The following is a 22,975-nucleotide window of genomic DNA, read 5'->3' on the forward strand; positions in this document are numbered from 1 at the left end:
GAAAGCACAAACAAGGTTACTAGAAGAGAATGGATCGAACTGCTGTAACACATTTGTGGATGATGAGGAAATTCTTTGTTTTTTGACAGAAGATGAAAAAAATTATAACTGGGGAAGGTGAAAAATGTACCTCCACAGATACCCAGGTTATCTTCATCTTCATAAGAAGTTGCTCTCTGAGTTGTTTTGCTGATGCTTGAATTCTGCCTGTACCTGTTTTGTACTGTACTGTGGTGCAATTACTACTTCAGAACACATGGAATAGACTTGTATACTGGTCATAATAGTTGTACCCAATTTTTATCCTGTTACCAAAAATGGGATAATCATAAATCTTGTTGGTGAGATACCAGGAAAATACTATATAATCCTCAGTAAAGAGGTGGAATGGTCTTCCAAGAAATAAAAATATTTTACCATCAATTCTTGTAGTTCCTGTTTCTAGGAATTCCTTACAACAAATGCTGCTGCTTTTTTGTTGTTTTTTAAATTCTTATTTTCTGAAGGATGAGAAGTAGATGAGCAGAGCAGTTTACTGATTCTTTTCGCTCCTTCAGAAACATCGCTATTTCTTGGAAGAGGCATATTCTATTAATGTCAATTTTATAGATAAACGTCTCTGATTAGGGAAATGTGGAGAGTATTTTGTTTGAAGACAGCTCTGTCTTCTGAGCTGCTGGGAAGCTCTGTGTCCCTCCTCATCTCGTAATCTGAGGATCAGTCCAAATTCTAGCATCAACAGTTTATTAACATTCATATTGTCATTCCCACTACTTCATGAATTGCTAGGAGATCTGTAAGAAGCTTGACACTGAAGCATTGCGAAGGGTGTGTGTGAAGACTGGTGTGGAGTTCATGTAAACGTTGTTAGTTTTTCTCTTTTTAAATCTAACTTCTTAACTCTTTCACCATACTTGCCCTCCTTGCTCTAACGTTCTTTTCTTAGAATTCTGTGTTCTCCTTGTTTTATTTTTTGGGTGGAGGAAGGTTTGTTGTTTTTTTTTTTCATTGTCTCAGAAGATTGTGTGTACTGTGGGAGGTGAGGCAACGCTGGTCTTGGCAGAACAGCGCAAAGCCAAGAGAGTAATTAAATGACGCAAGCCTTTGATTATTTTTCTCTCTCAAGCTTTCTGGCACGGCTGGGCATTCCAATTGCAAAAGGAGCACCAGGAGGAGAAACTTCTAAAGATTGCATGCAGAATTAGAGGAACTGTATCGGAGACTCCAAGCTGCTCTCAAGCTCTTTGCTCTCAAGTTCTGGAGTTGCTGCTTTTTTTCCTGTGAGGATAATGCCACGTTCGTCACACAAGACAGAAATAACTGAAGCAGAGCTGCAAAGGTTTTGCTTTGGTTTTGGTTTCTCTACTCTCTCACTAATTGGATTTTTCCCCACCTTCAATAGAAGGATTATAAAAGAATTAGTGAAGCTGTTTTTCTGGAGGGAGTAGTGGGGCAAGTTAGCTGTTGGTTTTTCTTCTCACATTTCTGGGACTTCCTTAATCTGCCATTTGTTCCCTGAAGCCACTGCCCACTTAGAAAAAGGAGCAACAGCATAACAGATGAACTTGTAAGACCATGGATTCCTTCCCTTTTGCAAACCTTGTGGCTGCTTGTAAAGGAGGTTTTTGCATACATAAGCATCAAATGAATAGTATCCTGGGCTGGGTTTAAAAAAACAAACTACCGCTGTCCTGAAGAAAGAAGAAATTCCATTTAAATTATAACGTGCAGAAGGTTGGATGTTGTTCCAGTTTGGAATTTTGGTGAAAGAAAGGAGAGATCCGACCAAGTGAAATACTCTGCCAGCCAAAACCTACGTGCTCTACAGCTAACACTGGAAGATGTCTTGGAAAAGAAGTTACTTTTCTGTGGGCCGAGGGAATGTCCAGGGGATGTTTACTCCACGGAGTACAACTTCGATAGCACCCAGTAAAGGTCTCAGCAATGAGCCGGGGCAGAACAGTTGCTTCCTGAACAGCGCTCTGCAGGTGAGAGGGCAAACTGTAAACAATTTCTGCTTCCTCTTTGTGTCGATTGCAATACTTTCTTAGGCTGTGATGTGCAACAAATGCAGTCGGGCTTGGCATTGTAATTGTTTGTAAGCCTAGATAAAATAAAACTAAGTTTGGAAATGCATGTTTATTGCATCATAGAAAAGCTTTTGTAAGTTTCGGTTTTTCTTGGTGCATTGATACTTGAATCCTTTCTGTTTGTGTAAACTGGGAAGCTGCCAACCAAAGATGAAAATCTGTAGTAGAATGTTGCATTAAATCTTCTAATCTAAATTGTCTGCTCCTTAAAGTAAATAAGTTATTTTTTATGATCCAATCCAAGTGAAGGGTTGATAACACCTATACAATCACCTTTTAATGCAGTCCAATTTTCTTTTTTACTGCTGGTTTCTTTTACCCAGAAGAAACAATTCTTCTGTGTCAAAATGCGGTGGGGTGGCTGCTATACTTATATTGTCACTGTTTACATATTCAGGGCATCTATTTGAGTTTCAGCCCTCAGTCTCATTCCCATCATGTGATTTGACTGGGTGGCACAGGCTGTGTCACTGCAGCTTTCTTTTTGTGGGCACAATTAGCTTCTCAGTTAGCTTCAGGCTTTGAGATGTCCTGGTGATGCAGTTAATACAAAGACTTTAGTAACATTCTATAGTTTTAGTGTGCCAGGAAGTACAGGACTAGGTATGAAGGTAAATAAGTCAAGAAAATCGCAGTATTCAGTGATGTGTTAACTGCTTTTGTTAAGCTGCACAGCACAGTCACTGGCTGCCTCCTGATCCCAAGTTACTGAGCCTAGGTCAGATTGAAGTAGAGCCCAATGCCAGCTGTGTGCTGTATAGGAAGGTAGAAGTGTGCGACCTGGCTTTCAGTGTGCTTCAGAAATTGTTTTCTTCTGTGAAAGAATACCAGAAATACTTGTAGCCGAAGCTTGATATTTATTATTATTATTATTATTTAAAAAACCAGGATGTTAATAATTTTATAATATTATATATACTCCTGTTTTTTGTCTTAATTTTTTAATCAGTGTTAGTCTGAGAGACTCTTGAATGTTTATTGTTCTTTACTTTTAAGTATTTCTATAAATATTCAAGATAAGCTCCAAAGGCAATTACACTGACAAACTGGACTAGTTCCTAAATGTATTTTTCTTCTTTTTGTGAAGCCTGCAGTAGCTGTTCAGGAATGTTGTATGTAATCAGATGCTCCAAAAACTTATATTGCCTCCCAGGCTCTTAAGTACAGGAAGAGTTTGAGTAAAAACATAAGCCGAACAATTCTGAGACTTTGGGAAACTTTACAGCTCAAATCTGCCCTAAAAGTGTTGTTTTTGTAGTTCAGTTTTAGGTAGTATTTCGGTGCTGTGATCTTGTTAACAAACTGTTACAGATACTTTACATTTCTTGAAAACAGAACATTTTTTATTTTTTATTTTTTCAGAATGCTGTTTTTCTAGTTAGTTCCTCAGGACAAATTAATTGGTTAGCTGTTTGGTCCCTCTGTTGGTGCTAACAAAGTGTTCAGTCAGTCACATGGCAGCCTGAGCCATTGCGTTCTGCCCGGAGCCTGGCACAGTGCAATTCAGGTCAGGGCTGTTCTCAGTGTGGGCTTCTGCCTCCTGACTGAGGGCAGGGCTGGCAGGAAAGCCCACTTAGTGCTTGCTGAAGCAGCCAGCAACAAGCATGAGGAGCTGCCTGTGAAACACCTTGGGTCGGTGCTGGCACTGTTGTGCAGATAAGAATTTATATGATTGCCCAGGGTTGGTAGTGAAACTTTACCCAGTGCTTGGTGCTTGCTGTTCCAGCCAAGTTTGCCTTGTGCTGTTGCTGTGATCATCACCTCAATAACCTGTCCTGAAAGAAAAGTGTAACTGTCCACACTGGTTAGGGTTAGAAATCTGTCAGTCATCACAGTGTGTAAAAGCGCTTTCTAACGACAGCATTTGGGCATAGGAGGCTTTTGCAGTTCATTGTTTTGACATTCAGGAGCTTGTTAATGCACACGCTGCTGGTGCTCCATTTCTGATGGTTGCCCTTTCTGCTCAGAGCGTTGAGGCTGAAGGGGGAGGAGGAATGGGATGAGAGGACCTGGACATCTAAGGGTTGTTACAGCCCTGCGCAGCTTTGCGGAGTGGCACTGCTGCACAAAGCAATGTGCATTCAGTCCAAAGCACGTGAAACGGATTTGAGGGCAGCATCCTGCTGTAGTTTTCTGTATATAAGTGGTATAGTTCTTGAGAAAGATGAAAATGTTAACTTGCAGTTGGCTAAAAGACACTGTTAAAAGTGATGTTCATTGGGGTTAATGTACTATTAGAATTGTTCAGTGTGTGCAACTTTAGTCAAAGCTCAATGCAGTATTTTATTTTCTGCATTCATAAAATCAGCTGTGCTCCTCTGTATGTTTCAGGTTCTTTGGCATCTTGACATTTTCCGACGGAGTTTCCGACAAATCTCAACGCACAAATGTATGGGAGATTCTTGCATCTTCTGTGCTCTCAAGGTAAAGATTGGAAAATAATTCTTTTAAACTAATAGAAATATCTGTGGTATTTCTATGTCTAATTAAGCTTCCAGCTGGAAATTGGCAAGACCGAAGGTAAATCTGATTAGGTGCAGCATGCAGTTGTCAGTGCTGAGTTTTTAAGTGTATTCAGCGATGCAGCGTGGAAAATGTAGGTAAGTTGCAGATAGAACTCTGTCATCAGTGGAGTGCAGATCATTGCAAGCCTCCGTATTTGAATATCACTTCAAATAATAAAGCACTGTTATCCTTTTTTCCTAAATTGTCATTTGGCTTAGAAATGTTTTATCATATATAGATAGTATGTTCTTCAGAATTCACCCTTCCTGGCTGCTTTAAATGTCAGCATGAAAGGCCTTTCTATTCAAAACTTTTGATTACATAAAGCTAAAAGGTATTTTCTACTGTAAATATTGATGCCTGCATTAAGTGGCTCAATTCTTTTTGGTCTCTGATTTAGAAAACATATGCAGATAAAATATCTATCTCAGATGCTGCCTAGACAGTAAGATCTAGATGGGAGTTAGTGTTCAAGTACTGTTACATACTTGAGTAAACTGTACAGTCCTACATCTGTTTGTATTTACCCATTACTTTCTATTGCTTCTGTTTTGGATTTTGTGTGTGTGTGTGTGTGTGTGTATCCTCCTTTTTAAATTCTTCTGCAAACTCATTGCTGCCCCTGTAGCCTGGTGGGAGAAATCGTCATAAGCAAAACATAATGAGAACTCCAGCTTTAATGTTCCTGAGCAATGATTTTTTTTTTTCTGAAATGACTAAGTCATATTCTTTGATCATAAATGGGTTGTAAAATCTTAGTAAATATTTAAATTTGTTGTGGGAGATTTTATTGTACTATGAATTCTGTGTGCAGTGATGAAAAGGGGAGATAGCATGTTTTATGGCAAAACTGAGAGTGCAAGGTTTGAATTGAGATCATCTGAAGTTCACAGGCAGTATTTATGGTATAATAGCAGTCTTCTGGTGAGTGATTTTTGGGGGTACTCTGGTCAAGATAGCCTCAAAATCAGCTACTTAGGGAGTTTTTAGGATGTTCTGGAGGGGTTTTCCATTGCAAAAGAGCGAAAAGCAAACTCTTACAGCATGAAAGGAGATAAGCAATTTCCTTTTGAAGAAGAGTCTGTGTCAACTCATGATGAGAGGGATATTTACAGCAATATCTTTAGAAGAGGGTATTAGAGTCTGTTAGGAGAAGGATAGCACATCCAAAGTGAGAAATACAGCTATGTAAGCAAAGAAAAGATGGAATATTGAGTATATCCCTTTCCTTATAGAGAAATGACAAAACTAAGTATTTTGATTTGGAATATTGAGTATATCCCTTTCCTTATAGAGAAATGACAAAACTAAGTATTTTGATTTGGTTTGAGTTCATGAAATTCAGTGGGATAAATGACTCGAAGCTAATTCCCTCCAGTACTGCCAAGTGATTAATAGCATTCTTGAGTAAGTAAGGGCAGAAAGAGCAGGATTTGGGAAATGATCATGAATAAAAGTTTTTGTTCTTATGTTTAACAAAGCAGCAAGATATTGCAGGGAGATACCATTTGGCTGAAAGTACAGTGGACTCTAAGGCAGACATGGTTTGTTTTAATATAAAGATAATAGCTGATGTCTTTGGACTGAGAAAGAGGGGAAAAAATGATACTGTGAAAGAGGAGAGAATGAATGTTTATGTAGCTGTTACAGAAGGGTGGACAGAGCTCTGGAACAAGCTGCACACAGAGGTGGTACAGTCTCCTCTGGAGGTATTCAAAACCCACCTGCACTCTTTCCTATGTAAACCTACACTATGGAGCCTGCTTTAGCAGGGAGGTTGGACTTGATCTTCAGAGGTCCCTTTCAGCCCCTGTGATTCTGTGAACAAAGATGCATCTGGAATAGCAGTATGGGTTTTAGAGGAGGAAGGTGCTACAGTAAGACTGCAGGGTGGCAGAATCTCTGGAATATATGTATTAAAAGCAGGCATTTGGTCAAATAATATTTTGTTTTGTTGATATGATTCTTGCTTTTAATGTCTTGCTGAAGTGTGCAGTGTGCCATTAATAAGCCTTTAAGTGTTAGAGTGGTTGCATTCACTAATTGTGTGCCTGCAGCCATATACTTATTTTTAAATTATGCAGCCTTACAAAAACTTGCTGTTCTCTCTTCCTGCTTACAGGTATCTTCTAGGATTTTTTTTGCTTCCTTTCTGTAGTTCTTACCAATGCCGTGTGCAGCCATAAGGTGTTGTAATCTTAAGCTTCCAGCATTGCACTGAATCCTGGAAGTTCTTTTGCACACTTTAGAATACTTGAATCTGATAATGTGCAGAATTCCAGTAGCTCACAAAATTCAATATACAATGAAAAATACTAAAGAAGTATATAACCAAGTAAAGAATTAGCTGGAGAATTATTTCTGAATGTGGGCAGTAACAGTAACTAGTACTCAACAAAGTAAGTAAATAAATTTCATCTGGCTTTAACCCAAACCATAATGTTAATATTTTCTCTAGCCACAGCCTGTTCTGCATGGGAAATATCAGTGTTTTACCCAAGTCTGTTCTACAGCCTTCAGAAAGCTTACCTACATTTATTGTGAAGCTATACAAGAGGAAAAACACATAGAAATCTGCTTGTTAAAAGTCAGAACTGTTTTAGTCCTGGTTTCTTTATGTTCATTAACTTAAAAGTATCTCTCAATTTTGTTATTCTCTGAATGGCAAGTCTCCACCTTTTATTAAATGGTGTAAAATGTTGATGCCATACATAAATATTCCAAAGATTTCCCTGATATTCATGGTGTTACCGATTCAAATAGTATCCAGATATATAATACTCTAAGTCAAATTGGGGATGTACACCTTACCCTTCCTCCCCCCCAAACCAAACCAAAAAGCCCCTCACAGACATCAGACCCATAGGTTATCTTGCATGCAACTGGAGAACGGGGCTCCTACACGAACTGGGTGTGCATGAGGGATAATATCATATTATGGAGATGAATGCATTCATCTTCTTGAACTCCTTAAGGCATTAACGAGGGGGGGAAGCTGTTTTCAAGTATTTACTTGTTCTCTACTGCCCTCTGGATCAGTGGTTCTCAAACTGTTTTTTTTTTCCTGAAGGAGTTGAGACTGTCTGGTGCATGGTATGTGTAAACTTGTACATGACAAATGTGATGATGTGCTTAATATGCACTTATTACTGCAGGCATCACCAAGGTGAACTGTGTCCCAGTGCAGCCAGATCATCCCTTCCCATCATTGCTCATCTTTTTCCCTGCTCTGGTCTTCTTGTCTGCACTGGAAACCTGTAACTGTTGTCCTCCCAGGGTATTGCCAACGTAGCCTGTAGGTCTTTGACATCCTCTTTCTCTTGAATCTTGCCTTAGGCTTTGCTAAGATGAGGGAGAAGATATGGCTGGATCCAGTGGGAAGCCAAGAATTCGGAGCTCTATACCATGCGAAAATCTCCTATTAGGGTCTGGGGAGAGGTAATTAGCTTTGCATGCTGCCAGGTGGACCTGTCCGAGATTCTGCCCAGACCGAGTGAGGATGGCGTAGGATGTGTTTGCTTTTCTCCAAAGCATGCTGGCATGTTCTGCTTCGAGCCTAGTCTGGGAAGGGGGCAGTACCTGGGGAAAAGAGTCTCCATCCCACCCCTTCTCTCCAGCTTGCCTTGGCAGAATACTTGCTGTGTTGGGCAGAGAGGGTTCAAGCTCTTTCCTAAATTTGAACAGTTGCTTTAAGGGGAGCATTCTCTTCCTGATGACTCTAGAGGAAGATAATCTCCACTAGGCTAAATTTAGCCTTTGAAAAACAACGAAGTAGTTATTCTTTCATACGTGCTTGGCTTGCTGCAACTGTTTCTAGGGATTCTGATGTCATGCACAGTATTTACTGTAAACGCTCAGCTATCTCCATAAATATTATTTATAATTTTAATTTTATTTATAGAAAGAACAATCACAGGACAGTGATGTGTCATATCGGATATCAAATCGCATCTTAGTTTTGTGCCACTGGAGATATTCATTTCATAAATTCTTAAAGTGGAATTGTTTTAAAACTTGCTAAACTACCTGGCTGTCTGTGAATTAATTGCAGACATAAGCTTTGTCCATTTTGAAAGAACATTGCATCAAGAGCTGTAAAAAAAAAAAATACAATAAAATAAGGAAGAGCTGCAGACTCTGTACTGGAATCCCAAACACGGTTCCTTGAGATTTTATAGCATAATAGAATGTGGGGTTTTTTTGGTACAGTAGGTATCTTTGTTGCGATGCCATTTGCCTGCTGTAATTGGAACAGCTTTTTGATTTATCATTGGTGTTCAAGTCTACTTTATTCTGTTACGCTTTCCTTTTTCTAGAGTATGACTTTGCTTTGGTGTGTGTTTATCACAGCTGGAAGGGAGCAGGAAGGGGGAAATCCGTTCACTGTGCTGAGCGTGCCACAGAGAGTTTGTTCTCCTTCCAGGGATTGTACTGGGAGCTCTGTAGTGCCAGGATATCGGACAGGGTGTTTTTTGTAGTTTGCAAAGAAGAATACTCTATTGATTGATAAATTCCAACAGGGCTGTTCTTTTCTGTGATTTTGTCATGTGCAACAAAAGCAGGAAGAATGTGAATTTTCTGTGTGGACTGTTGTTTTCTAAGGTGAAAACCGAGAACAATAGGATATTAGAATGCTTAAAGAAATGGAATGGCAATGATGCATGGTTCTGATTAGGCACCTGTTAGAAGTGTAGGGATTTCTTATGGAACGTTTGTAAGGGGGTTGAGACATTAAGTGAAAAGTTGATTGCAAAGAGAGTACAATGTATTGTATTTTTTAATATATGTATATAATATATATATATATATATATATATATATATATATAAATCTGCTTTTTTTTTTTTTTTTTCCATTTGGCACTTGCAGTTAACTCCCAGACAAAAGTAGTTAGCAGCAAAACAGTTTCTTGAGTTAATAAACTGATAATTGAAGCTTCCAATTCATGATTGCCTTTTTACTTAATTTTGTTAGTAGCCACGTGATGTACGACTTTAAAATCCATACTGGGAGGTGACATTAATGTTTAAGGTACAGCGTGAATAACAACATAGATCAGACTGTAAAAATTGTGTAGGCTGGCTGTTATCAGATGTGGAGGTTTAGAACGTGATCTGAAGAGACAAATATGGCCAGTATTACTTGCTCTAGTGAAGCCAAATATAACATGAGGAAGTGAGAGAGAAATGTGAGCTAATGGAAATAAGGTAGGTGGAAATTTAGGAGATTGGTTGGGAGAAGCAACCATGAATTTAGCAGCCAGCATTTTTATTGATTTCTTTTATATGTTGGTGTACTGAATGGGAAGTTGCATCAGGAGAGGAGAGTTTTTGCTAAAAGATAAACTTTAAACACAGGGAATAGTAAAGCATTTTGGAGGAACATGTTCTATTCTGTGAAAGAAATATCATGATGCAGTGCTGTCTCCATTCAGAAGGAACTTCTGCACAGTGCTGGAGGAGAATAGTTGGTTCTCAGAAAGCTGCCAAGAACAGAACTCAAATTTATACTGCATGGGCACTGGACCGATTCAGTAGTTATTGCCAAGTCTAAGCTTGTTCCATCAATCTGGATGGATACACATGGGAGATGTCAATGTACCCCAAGTAAATTGAATACTTCTTTCCTAAGGAAACAGTGAATGTAGGCACTATTAGAGATAATTTGGAACAGATCTTTTAGAGGAGGGTAAGGGAATTCACAGTTATTTCAGCTTCACAGTCTTAAAAATAAGTCTAAAACATCAATCCCAGAACTACCTCAAAGCATAGTGACTGTCTTACACTGTAACCAAATGAAGTATGAGTCATTTTATGATAATATGTGTGAATTTTGGAAATCTGAGGAAGAAAGCCAGGTTTTAACTTGAGTAACTGCATAATAAGGTTTCTTTGTCTCAAACTGTAAGTTGTTCTACTTGAAGCTACAGAAAGTTTGTGCTGATTCCCACACTTCCCAAACTGGAGGAGATTATTCTGGGAGAGCACTGACACAGCAATCCCCTGTTCTGGCAGATGTCAAAAGCCCAAACTTGTTGTAGAAATAACAGGAAGCTTCCATTTAGAAACTAAGAAAAAGCCACTTGAATGGTAATAAACCAAGTGAGGCTCTGGAACAGACTGTCTGGAGTGGTTAAGGAATTTCCAGTTTTGGATGCCTCTAAGCAAGCTGGCCTAAGACCAACTATGTGAAGAATATAGCTGATCCTGACATAGTACTTGGGCATGGACCAGATGCAACTTGATTGGCTTCAGCAATTCATTTTGGTTATATTCTGTTTGTGCTTCTTAATTCTTCTGTCTGTGCTACCTTTCCAGACCTTTGAAGATTTGTAGAGAAGGAGAGAAAGAGATGGGTCTCTTTTTTTTAAATAGGGCTCAGGAATGAAGTTTTATTAGAAAACTTGTGTCCTGTCTGATAAACCCCATGTCTGTACTCTTCTATATTGGTTATTTCCAACATTCCAGAAACAGATCATTAGTATAGAATTCCAAGTCCTGTTGTTAATTCAATATTAGGAATGGCTTCTGTTTTATGCTGAGCCTGGACATGTTTATATCTGGGTACAAAAATACATTTTTCAGTTCTGCTGCGTTGTTGATTGGAGCTACTGAAAAGTGTTAAAATAGGAAAGACTTTTCTTGTTCAGAAGGCTTTTAGTAGTGTCTTTTTCATATTGTGGCATTTAAGGATACTCTCAACTGCGTTGGAATGTGGCCATTTGGGGACAACATAAGCACTGTAAATACACTGAGCTTTTCACTGTCAGGTGAAGAAGCTTTTGAAAGAGAGCAGAGTTTGAATGTTTCATATATGAAGCTTCCATTAAGCTCCAGAAGCACTTGGAGAAACGGCGTCCTGAAAACTCCTGGAGCAGGACCAGCAGTGCTTTCCTGGTCTGTGCCCAGCTGGCTTTCAGACCTGTTTGGGGAACATGTGCAAGTGACTAACAGTGTATAACTCAAGGGCAGGATCTGAAATTAAGGAGAGAGATCCAGCTTAGATAACTTAAAACGATGAAACAGCAGGAAGTGCCACACCTGTCCACCTAAGTCTGAGAGACAAGAAAGACCTGCTCTGAAGAAAAGGTGAGCAAAGAATGTGTCTTTAAAAATAAGAAGGGGGAACAACTCCACTATCTTGCTCAGAACTCCCCAAAGATTTTTCTTGTTTTGCTTTTCTTAAATAAAAAAAGAAAAAGGCAAAGCCAGCAACAACACTGGGTTCAAAGTGCATCTGACTCTATTTCTATCTAGGTGTTTTTTGGGGCTTCCTGCAAGACACATGTGATGTGTTTCAAAGGACTTTAAAGATTTGACCATTAAGATTGTTCATTGTTTTTAAGACAGTTTAATTTTCATAGCTTAAAGAAGACTATACCATTGTGCTCTATGCCATTCCAAGTATTGAAGGACATTCTATCTAATACTGGGGTCTTTTGCTGCTTGACTATACGTAATAAAATTCTTTGTAATATTCTTTAATGCTGCTAGATTATTTCTGTTGCAAGATTATGATAACTGTGATTTCGTAATTCTTGGCTGTTATATTTACTAAAAGATTGTTTTTTATCTTTGTTCTTTGCTCATGAAGTCTGCAATTATTTTGTGATGCCAAAAAAAAAAAAAAAAAAAAGGCAGGTTTTCTGGAAAACTCAAAGAGCTGCTTATAATCATCAGGATCACATTTTTGTTCCTGAATCTTTTTGTTACCTATTATGGACTTTACAGGTAAAAGTAAAGTATGCTTTTTTTTCAGAAATATGGTTGCTTGGTGGCTTCTGGTTTTAACTCGTGAGGAGCCTATTCTGATTCTCCCCCTGACAAAAGTGCAGTCATTTCTGAGCTTCTAGGGGCAAACTATGACCTGTCCATCAGTTCCCTGCTGCTCAGTTGCCTGCTAAGCTGCTAGGCAAGTGTCTCAGCTTCCAGATTTATAAATTGAGACCAAGATAACCAGAATGAACGTGTTTCTGAAGAACAGTCATGAATGCTTCAAGGTGCTCTTAAATCCCACAAAGGGAGGAGCTTAAATAGGGTGGAATTGTTTTTCACTGCTTTTGTTTTTAGATGTCTGCTGAAATGAGAAAAATCTGCTAATGCAATAATAAGGAACTTCCTCCGTTGTCAGTGGGACAGAAATTGGAATTGGGATTGTTAAGGACTGGCTTATGTAATTCTTTCCATTTTTGTATATGTAAATGTAAGGTAGCTGAGGAAAGGTATCAACTCATGAGATGGAAGACTTTAATTGCCTCACAGCCTATTCTTTATTTCCCTGTCATTACCTGATATTCTAATAAATGTGGTATCAGAAGAGCTACCTGTCTTTAGCATGGTGGGTCCTCATCCATCAATCAACTCTGGAAACATTACCAAAATAAAAATATTGGTGAAGAGATGCATGTTTTACATCTGTATTAGATAATCTGTCAGTATTATAAATTCTACCATTTCTATAGCCAGGAATGAAGCAGACACAGATCCGTTTGTGTGGCTGTGCAGGGACTGGAACATTCTGTATTTTTTCATCTTCCTCAAAGCAACTGAATTAAGCAGACGTCCCAGTTTACCTGTTCATTTCCTGATACGAAGCAAATAAGACCAGTTATTTCTAGTGAATATTGGCTCTAAGTACTCTGGAGAGATGCTTTCAGTAATTAAGGGGAGAAGTAACAGGAATGAATGCTGCTACAGGTTCTCATCACAGATTGGAAAGAAAACCAAGCCAACAAACCACTCTGAAGCTAGCTTTCTCATTCTCTTGTACTTGTCTAGAAGGCAGAAAAGTCAAGTAGTTAACAACTGAAGATATTGTTTTAATTGCAGTAAGAACAAGCTTTTTGTGTGATCTTTAAGAAGGTTGTGTGGAAAGTTTTAGAGGCAAATAAAATTTTGAGATCAACGCTGATGAAGAAACTCATTTGTCATAAAAATTAGAGTAAGAACAGTTTGAAAAGAAGGTCTAGAACTTTTCACTTACTGAGGAGTTTGCATACCATATTCTGTTTTCTTTTGTAGGAGGGCACAATGAAAATTAAATCAGAAAATGTTTTAGAGATTATGCACATAATAGAAGTTGGAGCATATTCGGTTGGGAATATATGTTGAACTTTCACACAGATAACTCACACTTACAATTATAATGCTTCTTTATAGGACTACTTGTTGCAAATCATTACCCAGATGAGCTGTGAGATATACAGGTGTGAAAATAACAGGTGTCTGGAAGCAATTGAACAGCTGGCCATAGATAGGAGCTGCTGTTCATGTAATGCATTTTCCTCTCCTTATGCTGACCCAGTCATCATCTGATTCTTACCTATTTGTGCTTATTTAAAGTAGATAAATTCCTGAAAGATTGCAAACAACACACTGTGGGCTAGGAAGTTAGGAAAGCCACAACTGAGAGAGGAAAGAAAAAAGTGCGCGTAGGAAGAATGCTACTGATAGGAAGTCAGAAAGTCAAGCTGGGAAAATAGGAGTAAAAAGTGAAGAAGTTTTGATGTCCATTATATTTGTTTCAGGAATCAAAGTTGGAGGAAGGCTTAAGGATGATTATTGTGCAGGAAAGCTAGCCCTGGGCTCCCAAACCTCCCTTCTTTGTCTCTATGTTCTTTGAAAGGAAAGGAAAGAAAGCACCAGGAAGATAGATAACAGCTTCAAAGGAGAAACCCCTAGGATTTTTTTATCGTAGTTCCTTTACAGTACAAATATCTTTATTGCTTGGTCAGTGTGAATTAAAAGCTTCTTGTTTGTTTTCAGACAACTTAGTGGTTGTATATTTGAAAATACAGTGGTTAAACTTTGTTTGTTTGTTTTCTTACTAGAGTATCTTCAACCAGTTTCAATGTAGCAGTGAGAAAGTGCTGCCTTCAGATGCCCTACGCACAGCTCTTGCAAAGACATTTCAGGATGAGCAGCGGTTCCAGCTGGGCATTATGGATGATGCTGCTGAATGTTTTGTGAGTATAACTGAAAGATTATCAGAAGGCATAGATGCAAACTCTCCCACTACACAGTCAGCTCCCCACCCCAATTGCGATAGACCTCAAAAAAGTCACCAAGCTTTAGGTGTCCAGTGGGGGAACCAGCTTTTGTTTTAAGAATTATCATAATGATTTTGAAATGGAAATACCAATACTTAAATTTCGGTTTCTCATATATTCTGCTTGTAGTCTCAAGTATATGTTTGATGGAAATTGTGTTGTTAATAAAAAATTATCTCCATGCTTTTCAAAATTCTGGTACAGGGTATGATACTAAAACCTCATACTAAAACCTCACAAACATAATGCTCTCAATCAAAGAAAGTAATCAAGCTTTCTCATCTGCACCAACAAAATTTTCAGTTGGTTGCTGGCTTATCTTCTTCTATAGCCCTTATATAGGTAAAGGTCTTGGTGAAGATCTGCCATGTCCTGCCCTGGCCCTCTTCTTCCCAAATTTCTCTTAGCAGATATACCTTTCAAAATTTTATATTGCAGGCCTGGTCTGAATTTTAAGCTTTTTGAAGAAAAGTTTGTTCAGGTAGTATTAAAAGGAGTACCGTGCAGTGAAAAAATACTCTGTATTATACTGTGGCTAGGACCATTGACTTCTCTTGTTCTTGCTTCACTTTTGTGCCATTCTGACTGTTACTGTTCACTGAAGATGTTTTATCCAGGCAGAACTGTGTGGTAGCAATTCTGTGAACAAGGCTGTATGTGTCCAATGAGATTTGTTCTCTTTTATCATCTTCACTTAGGTGATATTATCTATACAGTAGGCACTGCAAGAGTGATTTGGGATGTTAGTTTTAAGGATCACCTCAAAAGTAGAAAAGGATTTGATGGTGAAGGGCCTGGAGCATCTCTCCTATGAGGAAAGGCTGAGTGAACTGGGTCTGTTCAGCCTTGGGAAGAGAAGACTGAGAGGGGACCTGATCCAGGTCTATAAATATCTAAGGTGTGGGGGGCAGAATGGTGAGGCCAGACTGTTTTCAGTGGTGAGTGGAGACAGGACAAGGGGAAACGGCTGGAAACTGCAGCAGAGGAAGTTCCGCACAAACATGCACAAGAACTTCTTTACAGTGAGGTGACGGAGCACTGGAACAGGCTGCCCAGGGAGGTGGTGGAGTCTCCTTCTCTGGAGATGTTCAAGACCTGCCTGGATGCCTACCTGTGCTACCTGGTGTAGGGAACCTGCTTTGGCAGGGGGGTTGGACTCGATGATCTCTGGAGGTCCCTTCCAACCCCTACAGTTCTGTGATTCTGTGATTCTGTGATTTTGGGTGTCAACACACAAATCCTAAATCTTTAGTTTGACCCACTGTGATTTTTTTTTTCTATATAGGAACTTTTTCTTGTCTTATGTTCATGTTTTCTTCTTTTCTTTCTTTATTTTCATGTATTTCTTTAAGTAGGAGGTACTTTTGTCTTCTGAACTATTGACTCCTTTCCTTCTTGAAAATGGTGTCTGTGGGTGTATGCATACTACCTGGATGTTAAGAAAGATATTACTTCTTAATCCAATTACAAACGTTGGTTTTACTACTACAGTGTAAAAGCTCAGGCAGAATGCCATTTGGAGTGGATGTATTAAATCTTTCATTTCCTGTATCTGCCTAATTTGACAGTTGCAATGTAGGGAATTATTGTGAAGTGATAAATTCGTAGAACTATTGTAGTTCTTAGACTAAATGGACTGCTAATGGAATTATGATAGCAAGCTACTCTATGTTTGTGGAGTACTATGGCAGAGTAATGGTATAGAAAAACAGTATAGTTTAATAGGCTTGCTCAAAATCGGAGTAGATCGTAACAATAAAGCTTCAAAGTGAAACAAAAGAGATGGGCCTGTATAGGAGACTGTCAACACAGCTTTGTCAAATCTGTGTGCAGCTGAGCACATGCAGAGGTCTGTATGTAGTACAACATGGGAACTTCAGATTTAGTCTGTTTCTTGAGAAATCTAATCTAAATAGCTCATATTATATTACAGGAGGAGTTACCACATTCATGTTTGTTAGGTTAATTGTACTGGCATGAAAGCAGTTAAAACTGACAGAAGTTCTGTTTTGAGGTTAAGCTTTAAGGCAGAGATAATTCCCAAGCTTTTCACTTAACCTTTTCTGCCCTAAAGGCAGAGATTTAGTTTAAGTGGCAGAAGAAGATCTTAGATTCCTGAGTTAGGGGGAAATTGTACTAGGACAGAGCTGTTTTGCTTAGTAATTAATCTTCACCTGATTGCTGCATGTTTATCAACCATCAGTGCAAGTCATGCTGATGGTGAAAACTGCTGCTGGAAGAGACAGATTTCTGCTGTTTGTTCCAGTTATAATGTTGCTAGCAATGTGAGGAGAGGAAAATAAATCCTCAGATGTATTTAAAACAGATGACACTGTCTAGAAAATTTTCAGTGCTTTTGTTTCATGCGGAACTTAATCTACTTCTTCATGTATTAGTTTTCCCCCTCTTTCATAGAATGTAGATTATTTGTCATATTTTGAAACTCCTCTGTAGTGTAGAAATTGATTCAGGGTTACTTGGTGCTGATGAAGAGAACTTAGTAGCAACCAATGTAAAATTGTGGAGCTGTTCTATCTGCTCCATTTGGTCAAATCCATTCACATTTGATTATTGGGCAGAGTGATCAATGACAATCTTCAGCTGTTCCAGTAAATAAAAGAAATGGTTATTTGGTGTAGCATTTAGAAGTTGGATGTGCCATTTTCTTTTACTACTTCTTCACTCTTTCTTGCCTCTTGGACTAGGAAAACCTGCTAATGCGAATTCACTTCCACATTGCGGATGAGACAAAGGAAGATATTTGCACTGCACCGCATTGCGTTTCGCATCAGAAGTTTGCAATGACTTTGTTTGAGCAGGTGAGATGATGCGTGTTTTACACAAATCGCCGCTTCTCAGCCTCATGTTTTAATCTGAAGACGTGTAGCTTTGGACCAGCAAAAAAAAAATCTTACCTATACAATTCTTTTTCTTTCTCTTTAGTGTGTTTGTACCAGCTGTGGTGCCACTTCTGACCCATTACCTTTCATCCAGATGGTACATTATATCTCCACAACATCGCTTTGGTGAGTTCAATTTTTTTTTTTACAGGGAAGAGAACTTATTTATGCTACTGTTGCCATTTGATCATCACCTTCATAACACTAATTGTCCGGAAGATGATTTGTTCAGAGCTGGTGGAGCCTTTATAACCACTGCAAAGGGCATGAGAGTTTAGTGGAACAGAAAATAACTTAGGCATGGTTCATTGCGTCTTTTCTATTTAGTCCATATTCCCTTTCAAACCAGAGCTAACTTAAAGCTTTATCAGTCTGTTCCAAGTTTTGCCCAGCTGAGTGTTGGAAAGGTTCAAGGATAGAAATTGCATTATCTCTCTGGAGTGGCTGTTCCAGAGCTTTGCCCCTCAGTGTGATTTTTATTTCTTTTTTCCCCATATATCCAACCCTTTCCTGGCTCTCTGCAGGACTTATTCCAGTCCAGTTCCACATACATCTGTTGTCCTGGGAAGGGGGTGGGAGGCTCATAAAAGTAATGTCACAATGCTCTGGTTGTGTCCTTGTGGTTACTGAATAGGGAGAAATAATTACTTTGCTCAACTTGCATGCTAAAGCCCAGTAATTTTATCGGCATTCATCACTATGAGTGCACACTACAGACTGCGGATTCTGTGAGCCTGAAGTTCCAGCTATGTTTTGGTCCACTTTGTATTCATACAATGGCTTGGATTCAAAGGGACCTTGAAGATCACCCAGTTCCATCCCCCTGCCTTGAGTAGGGTTGCCAATTGCTAAATCAGGAGCTAGATCAGTTCACATCATGCAACCTGGCCTTGAACCTCCGGAGAGTCTGCTCCAGGGAGCTGCATCTGTAGCTTTTCTGGGTAACCTAGTCCAGTGCCTCACAATCCCCTGAGTAAAAAATGTACCCCTAACATCTGTATCTCCCCTTTTTTAGTTTAAAACTGCCTCCCCCTTAACCTATCACTATTAGACCTTGTAAAAAGTTGGTCTCCCTCCTGCTTATAAGCTCCTCTGAGGTTCTGGAAAGCTGCAGTGAGGTCTCCACAAGCCTTCTTTTCTCGAAACTGAACAAGCCCAGCTTCCTTAACCTTTCTTTGTAGGAGAGGCATTTCAGCCTTCTGGTCATCTTTCTGGCCCTCCTCTGGACCTGCTCCAACAACTCCACATCTTTCTTCTGCTGGGGGCTCCATACCTGGACAAAGTAGTTTAGATGAAGCCTCCCCAGGGCAGAACAGAGGGGAATAGTCATATCCCTTGGTCTGATGTCCACCTTTCCTTTGATACAGCCCAAGATGCAGTTAGCTTTCTGAGAGTTTACCTTTGCAGTCTACATCTCCCAGTTCGGCCACAAGAACAATATAGAAGACTCAGAAGTCTTGCTAGAGACCAAATGAGAACTCACTGTTCTCCTCTTGTCAGTAGAGCTTATCTTTTTGTGATAGGAATTAGTCAACTTAGTCATGCATAGCTTGTCCGTGGGAAATCTTCTGACAGTTGTGATTCACCTTCTTATCATTCTTATGACAAGGTGATTTCCAAGGGGATATTTGGTCCATTGTCTCCCCAAGTAGTAGAGCAAGATTGACCAGTCTCAGTTCCTTGATTACTCTTTCTTGTCAGTGCTAAAGATGGGTATAACACTTGGCCTTTCTAGTTGCTGACTGCCATGATCTTTCATTAAAGGAACTGCTGCTCTAGCTCTGTTACGGTTCTGCTGAATGAATTGTAGAAGAGGGAAGCTGATTTTTCTCATCCTTGCTGCTCAGTTAAAACCTGCCATAACATACTAGAGGCAAAACTGTTGTTTGTTTCTGTTCTGAAATTTTGACTGGTATGAAAAACACTTCATTTGTTGTCCTGCATGAGAGGCATAGCCTCAAAAGGTTGTCTTGAAAACTGTTAGTTGAGTAATGTAAAGCAATACGTTGTTTTTCCTTATTGCTGCTACCTGACATTTATTAGAAGAGCAACAAAATAGTCATGTAAACTGTATTCAATACTTTATATTAAAAAAATCTCAATAATGTTGAGTTGCACATAATTAAAAAAAAAAAGCCCCAAAAGAGTAGTATGTTTATTTATCTCTTCAGACATGGCTCTTAAACATGAGGCCATTTGTATTTTTGTGTACTTACTGTTACTTTTCTTTTAACATGGACAGTTACATCAATTGAATACTGCGCTATTTTTCACCTGTAGTTTCTTCAGTAAGGATGTGCTTTACTGTGCTACTTCACTAATGTGGTTGCTGAAGTGGAGCATCTTTAATCATATGATTTTTTTTCTGTACTACAACCTTAAATATAAACAGTGTTGTGCAATTTAAGGTTCTCAGCTTTTTAGCGAAACACTCTTAATGTGCTTTGTATTTTTCTGGTTTTGTTAAAAATTTGTTTCCTATCCTTTATGCTAAAGCAATCAAGCTATTTGTATGCTGGAGAGACGTGAGAAACCCACTCCAGATATGTTTGGAGAGCTACTACAGAATGCCAGCACTATGGGAGACCTGAGAAATTGTCCGGTTAGTATGTTTTGTTTTCTTCTGAGCAGGGCAGACAGGACAGAAGAATTAACAGATTACACTGGTATGTATTTTTTGACTCATGAGCATTTTTCAAGATAAAGGTCAAAGGGATGTTAAGGAAAAGGATAGATGAGATTTTTCTTTGGGTTTGAATTCAGTACTTCTCAGTTATTTAATGAAGAAAAAGAAAACTGCTGATGCTGAGTGCCTCACTGAAGATTTTTAAAGCCTCCAATGCCAACGTATGAAGCTGCAATTATTCTTTGATCCTATGAAGAAATTTCTTGTCTAAAGAAACAGAAGTGAAAGAGAATGTGGCAACTTTATCTTTTTATGGGAGATCTGCATGTTGGCAGTGGTTTTGAGTAACTAGGCTTTCTAGAAGGAGTGTTCCAGAAATTCATCCAGTTTCTCTGGTGTTTGTTTTTTTTCCTATGAAAGCAGTGTGTACCACCTGTAATAAGAGCATGAGAAAAGATGTACTTATTTCTTAAAGAATCTTGCCAGTAGTACCATGTTGTGGCACAAGTAGTATAACTTTTGCACCAGTTACTACAATTGCTTGTAGAAGGTCAGTTGTTTTGCCTGGGTAATCTTCCATTCACAATTTTTCAGTTGGAATAAATTTTCCTATTGATACTGTACTTGCATCATGTAGCCAAAATTGATCAGAGGGGAAGAGAAAAGAACAGACACTTATTGTCAGAGGTTATTCCAACGGTGAGGGATTGTAGGCTAGCCGGTATACCTGCGAGAGCTGTGTCAAAGGCAGGAACCATCACAGAAAACCTGAGAAGGTATTGTTTCAAGTTTCTGAATGAAGTATACTGTTCAGAGTATGGGAGATGCTGACCAGAAAATGTGTGATGATTTGCATTTAACTGGTACATAACGTTTTTAAAACAATTACTGTATATGCTAAGTTGATAAACGTAGGCTGCTGTTGTTAAAAATGTTGTTGCCTAAAAATGCATACTGCTACACAGTAAAAATCCAATAAATCAGCTTGAGAAAAATAAAAATGGTTTTGTGTAAAACTAACCTTTTCCCCTTCAAATCATAAGGCTTTGATTTGGTTCTAAAATAAGTTTGATATCTTTTTAATTTGGGTACATTCAGATCCAGAGCTTTAAGTGTGTAACAGCCATCATCAAACTTCTTTATGTATTGACTGATGCAGGGAATAGCTGCGTAATTGTTGCTTTGTGTAATGCCACTATTCAGTGCCTCGTGAGCCTGAAGTCCAGCAGTGCAGGCTCTAGCAGGAATCTCGTGTCCATTCCCTGTGGTTGCTGTACACATTTCCTTTCTATGACTATCTCCCTCCCCACCAGCCCTCTGTAGCTTCTAACTTTGAAACATTTCTTTTTAGTCTCCATTCAAATATTAAATTCTTTTTTTAGGAGGTATTGGTGAATATGTGGTTTTACTTATCTCAGTAAAGGAAATGAAGATGCTCATGTTTTAAGAAACAACAGAAGTCTTAAGATATTTAATAACTAAAACATTATTATTTAGTAGAAAGACTAAGACTGGTGTTTTTGAAGATGAAGATGGTTTGTAACTGTAAATAAACAGCTGGGTGAAATTGCTTGCCAGCTCTTGCTGACCCTTCCTTAGTTTATTTGGGAAATATTCTTACTGATGTTTAGCTAAGGCTGGACTACTGGAAGCTTCACTAGCATGACTTACTAGAATTTTGTATTATTCCTGTCTTACAAAAAGTGCTCATGTTAGCAGGAGGAGCAAAGATGATGACTATCTGAGAGTAAGATAGTTGTTTTTTGTTCGTTTTGATGAGATAATCCACAGAATTGCTTGCACTTTGAATGTCTGTTGCAAAATGTGTATGTAGTGATCTTTGATATAAATGTCTGGTATCTATGTGTAAGCATCATAATGTTCTAACTTTCTATCTGGAATGAAAAAAAAAAAAAGCTCACAACCACACATGCACTTGGTTAACTTTCTAAACTGTTGTTGGGAAGGAGCTCCTTATGTCCTTGTTTCCAGAGTTGTAGTGTCAGAAATGAGAATATTAAATTCAGAAACTGTTCCCCATAGTGATGAGAAACTATTCTCATTTTGAAGATGCTTTCTTTCTGGGATCTTTTTTGTGTGACCCAACCCAGGGGGAAAGCGGGTGTTGTAATGAGACTTCAGAAAAAGTTCAAAGTTGTTCATCTTTCAAGTTGTCCCGAAAATAAAAAGATAATGCTCTGCTTCCTAGAATTACAGTGATAATATCTTAATTCAGATGGTGGAGTTTTTTTCATGATGCTTTAAAGATGCCTGTAATTGCAACAGATAATGGATCAGAAGAACCTCAGAGAAATGTGTTAACTTCAAAAGCAAGCTTATCTCTAACAAGTGCTCTGGCTAGAGAATAGGGGGAAATGGCTGGTTGATAAGTAGAGATAGCTGTATTGAAAAGAAAAAAAGGAAAACAAAGCAAGAAATAAGCAATGAAGATCTGCAGTGGCAACTGTACTATTGAAATTTGCACTTGTTAATGCCTAGCATTACTAACATTACAATAAACAGATTTATTTTCAATGTTTTGTTTTATTTAAAATTTCAGAGTAACTGTGGGGAAAAGATACGTATTCGTCGTGTGCTGATGAACTCTCCACAGATTATCACCATTGGCCTGGTTTGGGATTCGGACCACTCTGATCTGGCTGAGGATGTTATTCACAGCCTGGGCACTTGCCTTAAACTGGGAGATGTGAGTATTTCATATGAGGTCTGGTCTGAAAGTAATGCCTCCTATTGTTGGCCCATGATGTCAGAGGCAGATGCGGGTGGTATGACTTTAGAGGCTGAA

The 22,975-nt window shown here is 38.7% G+C and overlaps 1 protein-coding gene across 1 annotated transcript in view; it reads left to right on the forward strand.

Annotated features, from left to right (window-relative positions):
• Positions 1-1,841: 1,841 nt before the first annotated feature.
• The window catches only part of USP54 (ubiquitin specific peptidase 54), a gene marked incomplete at both ends in the record, with an annotated part of 49,231 nt that continues 28,097 nt past the window's right edge, over positions 1,842-22,975 (forward strand). The window contains 7 exons of the mRNA XM_079535701.1: positions 1,842-1,988; positions 4,422-4,514; positions 14,425-14,559; positions 17,349-17,462; positions 17,587-17,669; positions 20,040-20,145; positions 22,730-22,876. Coding sequence (XP_079391827.1) covers positions 1,842-1,988; positions 4,422-4,514; positions 14,425-14,559; positions 17,349-17,462; positions 17,587-17,669; positions 20,040-20,145; positions 22,730-22,876 — 825 coding nt within the window. The remainder of the gene's footprint in view (positions 1,989-4,421; positions 4,515-14,424; positions 14,560-17,348; positions 17,463-17,586; positions 17,670-20,039; positions 20,146-22,729; positions 22,877-22,975) is intronic.

The sequence above is a fragment of the Tetrao urogallus genome (assembly GCF_951394365.1).
Source record: "Tetrao urogallus genome assembly, chromosome: 5".
NCBI lineage: Eukaryota > Metazoa > Chordata > Aves > Galliformes > Phasianidae > Tetrao > Tetrao urogallus.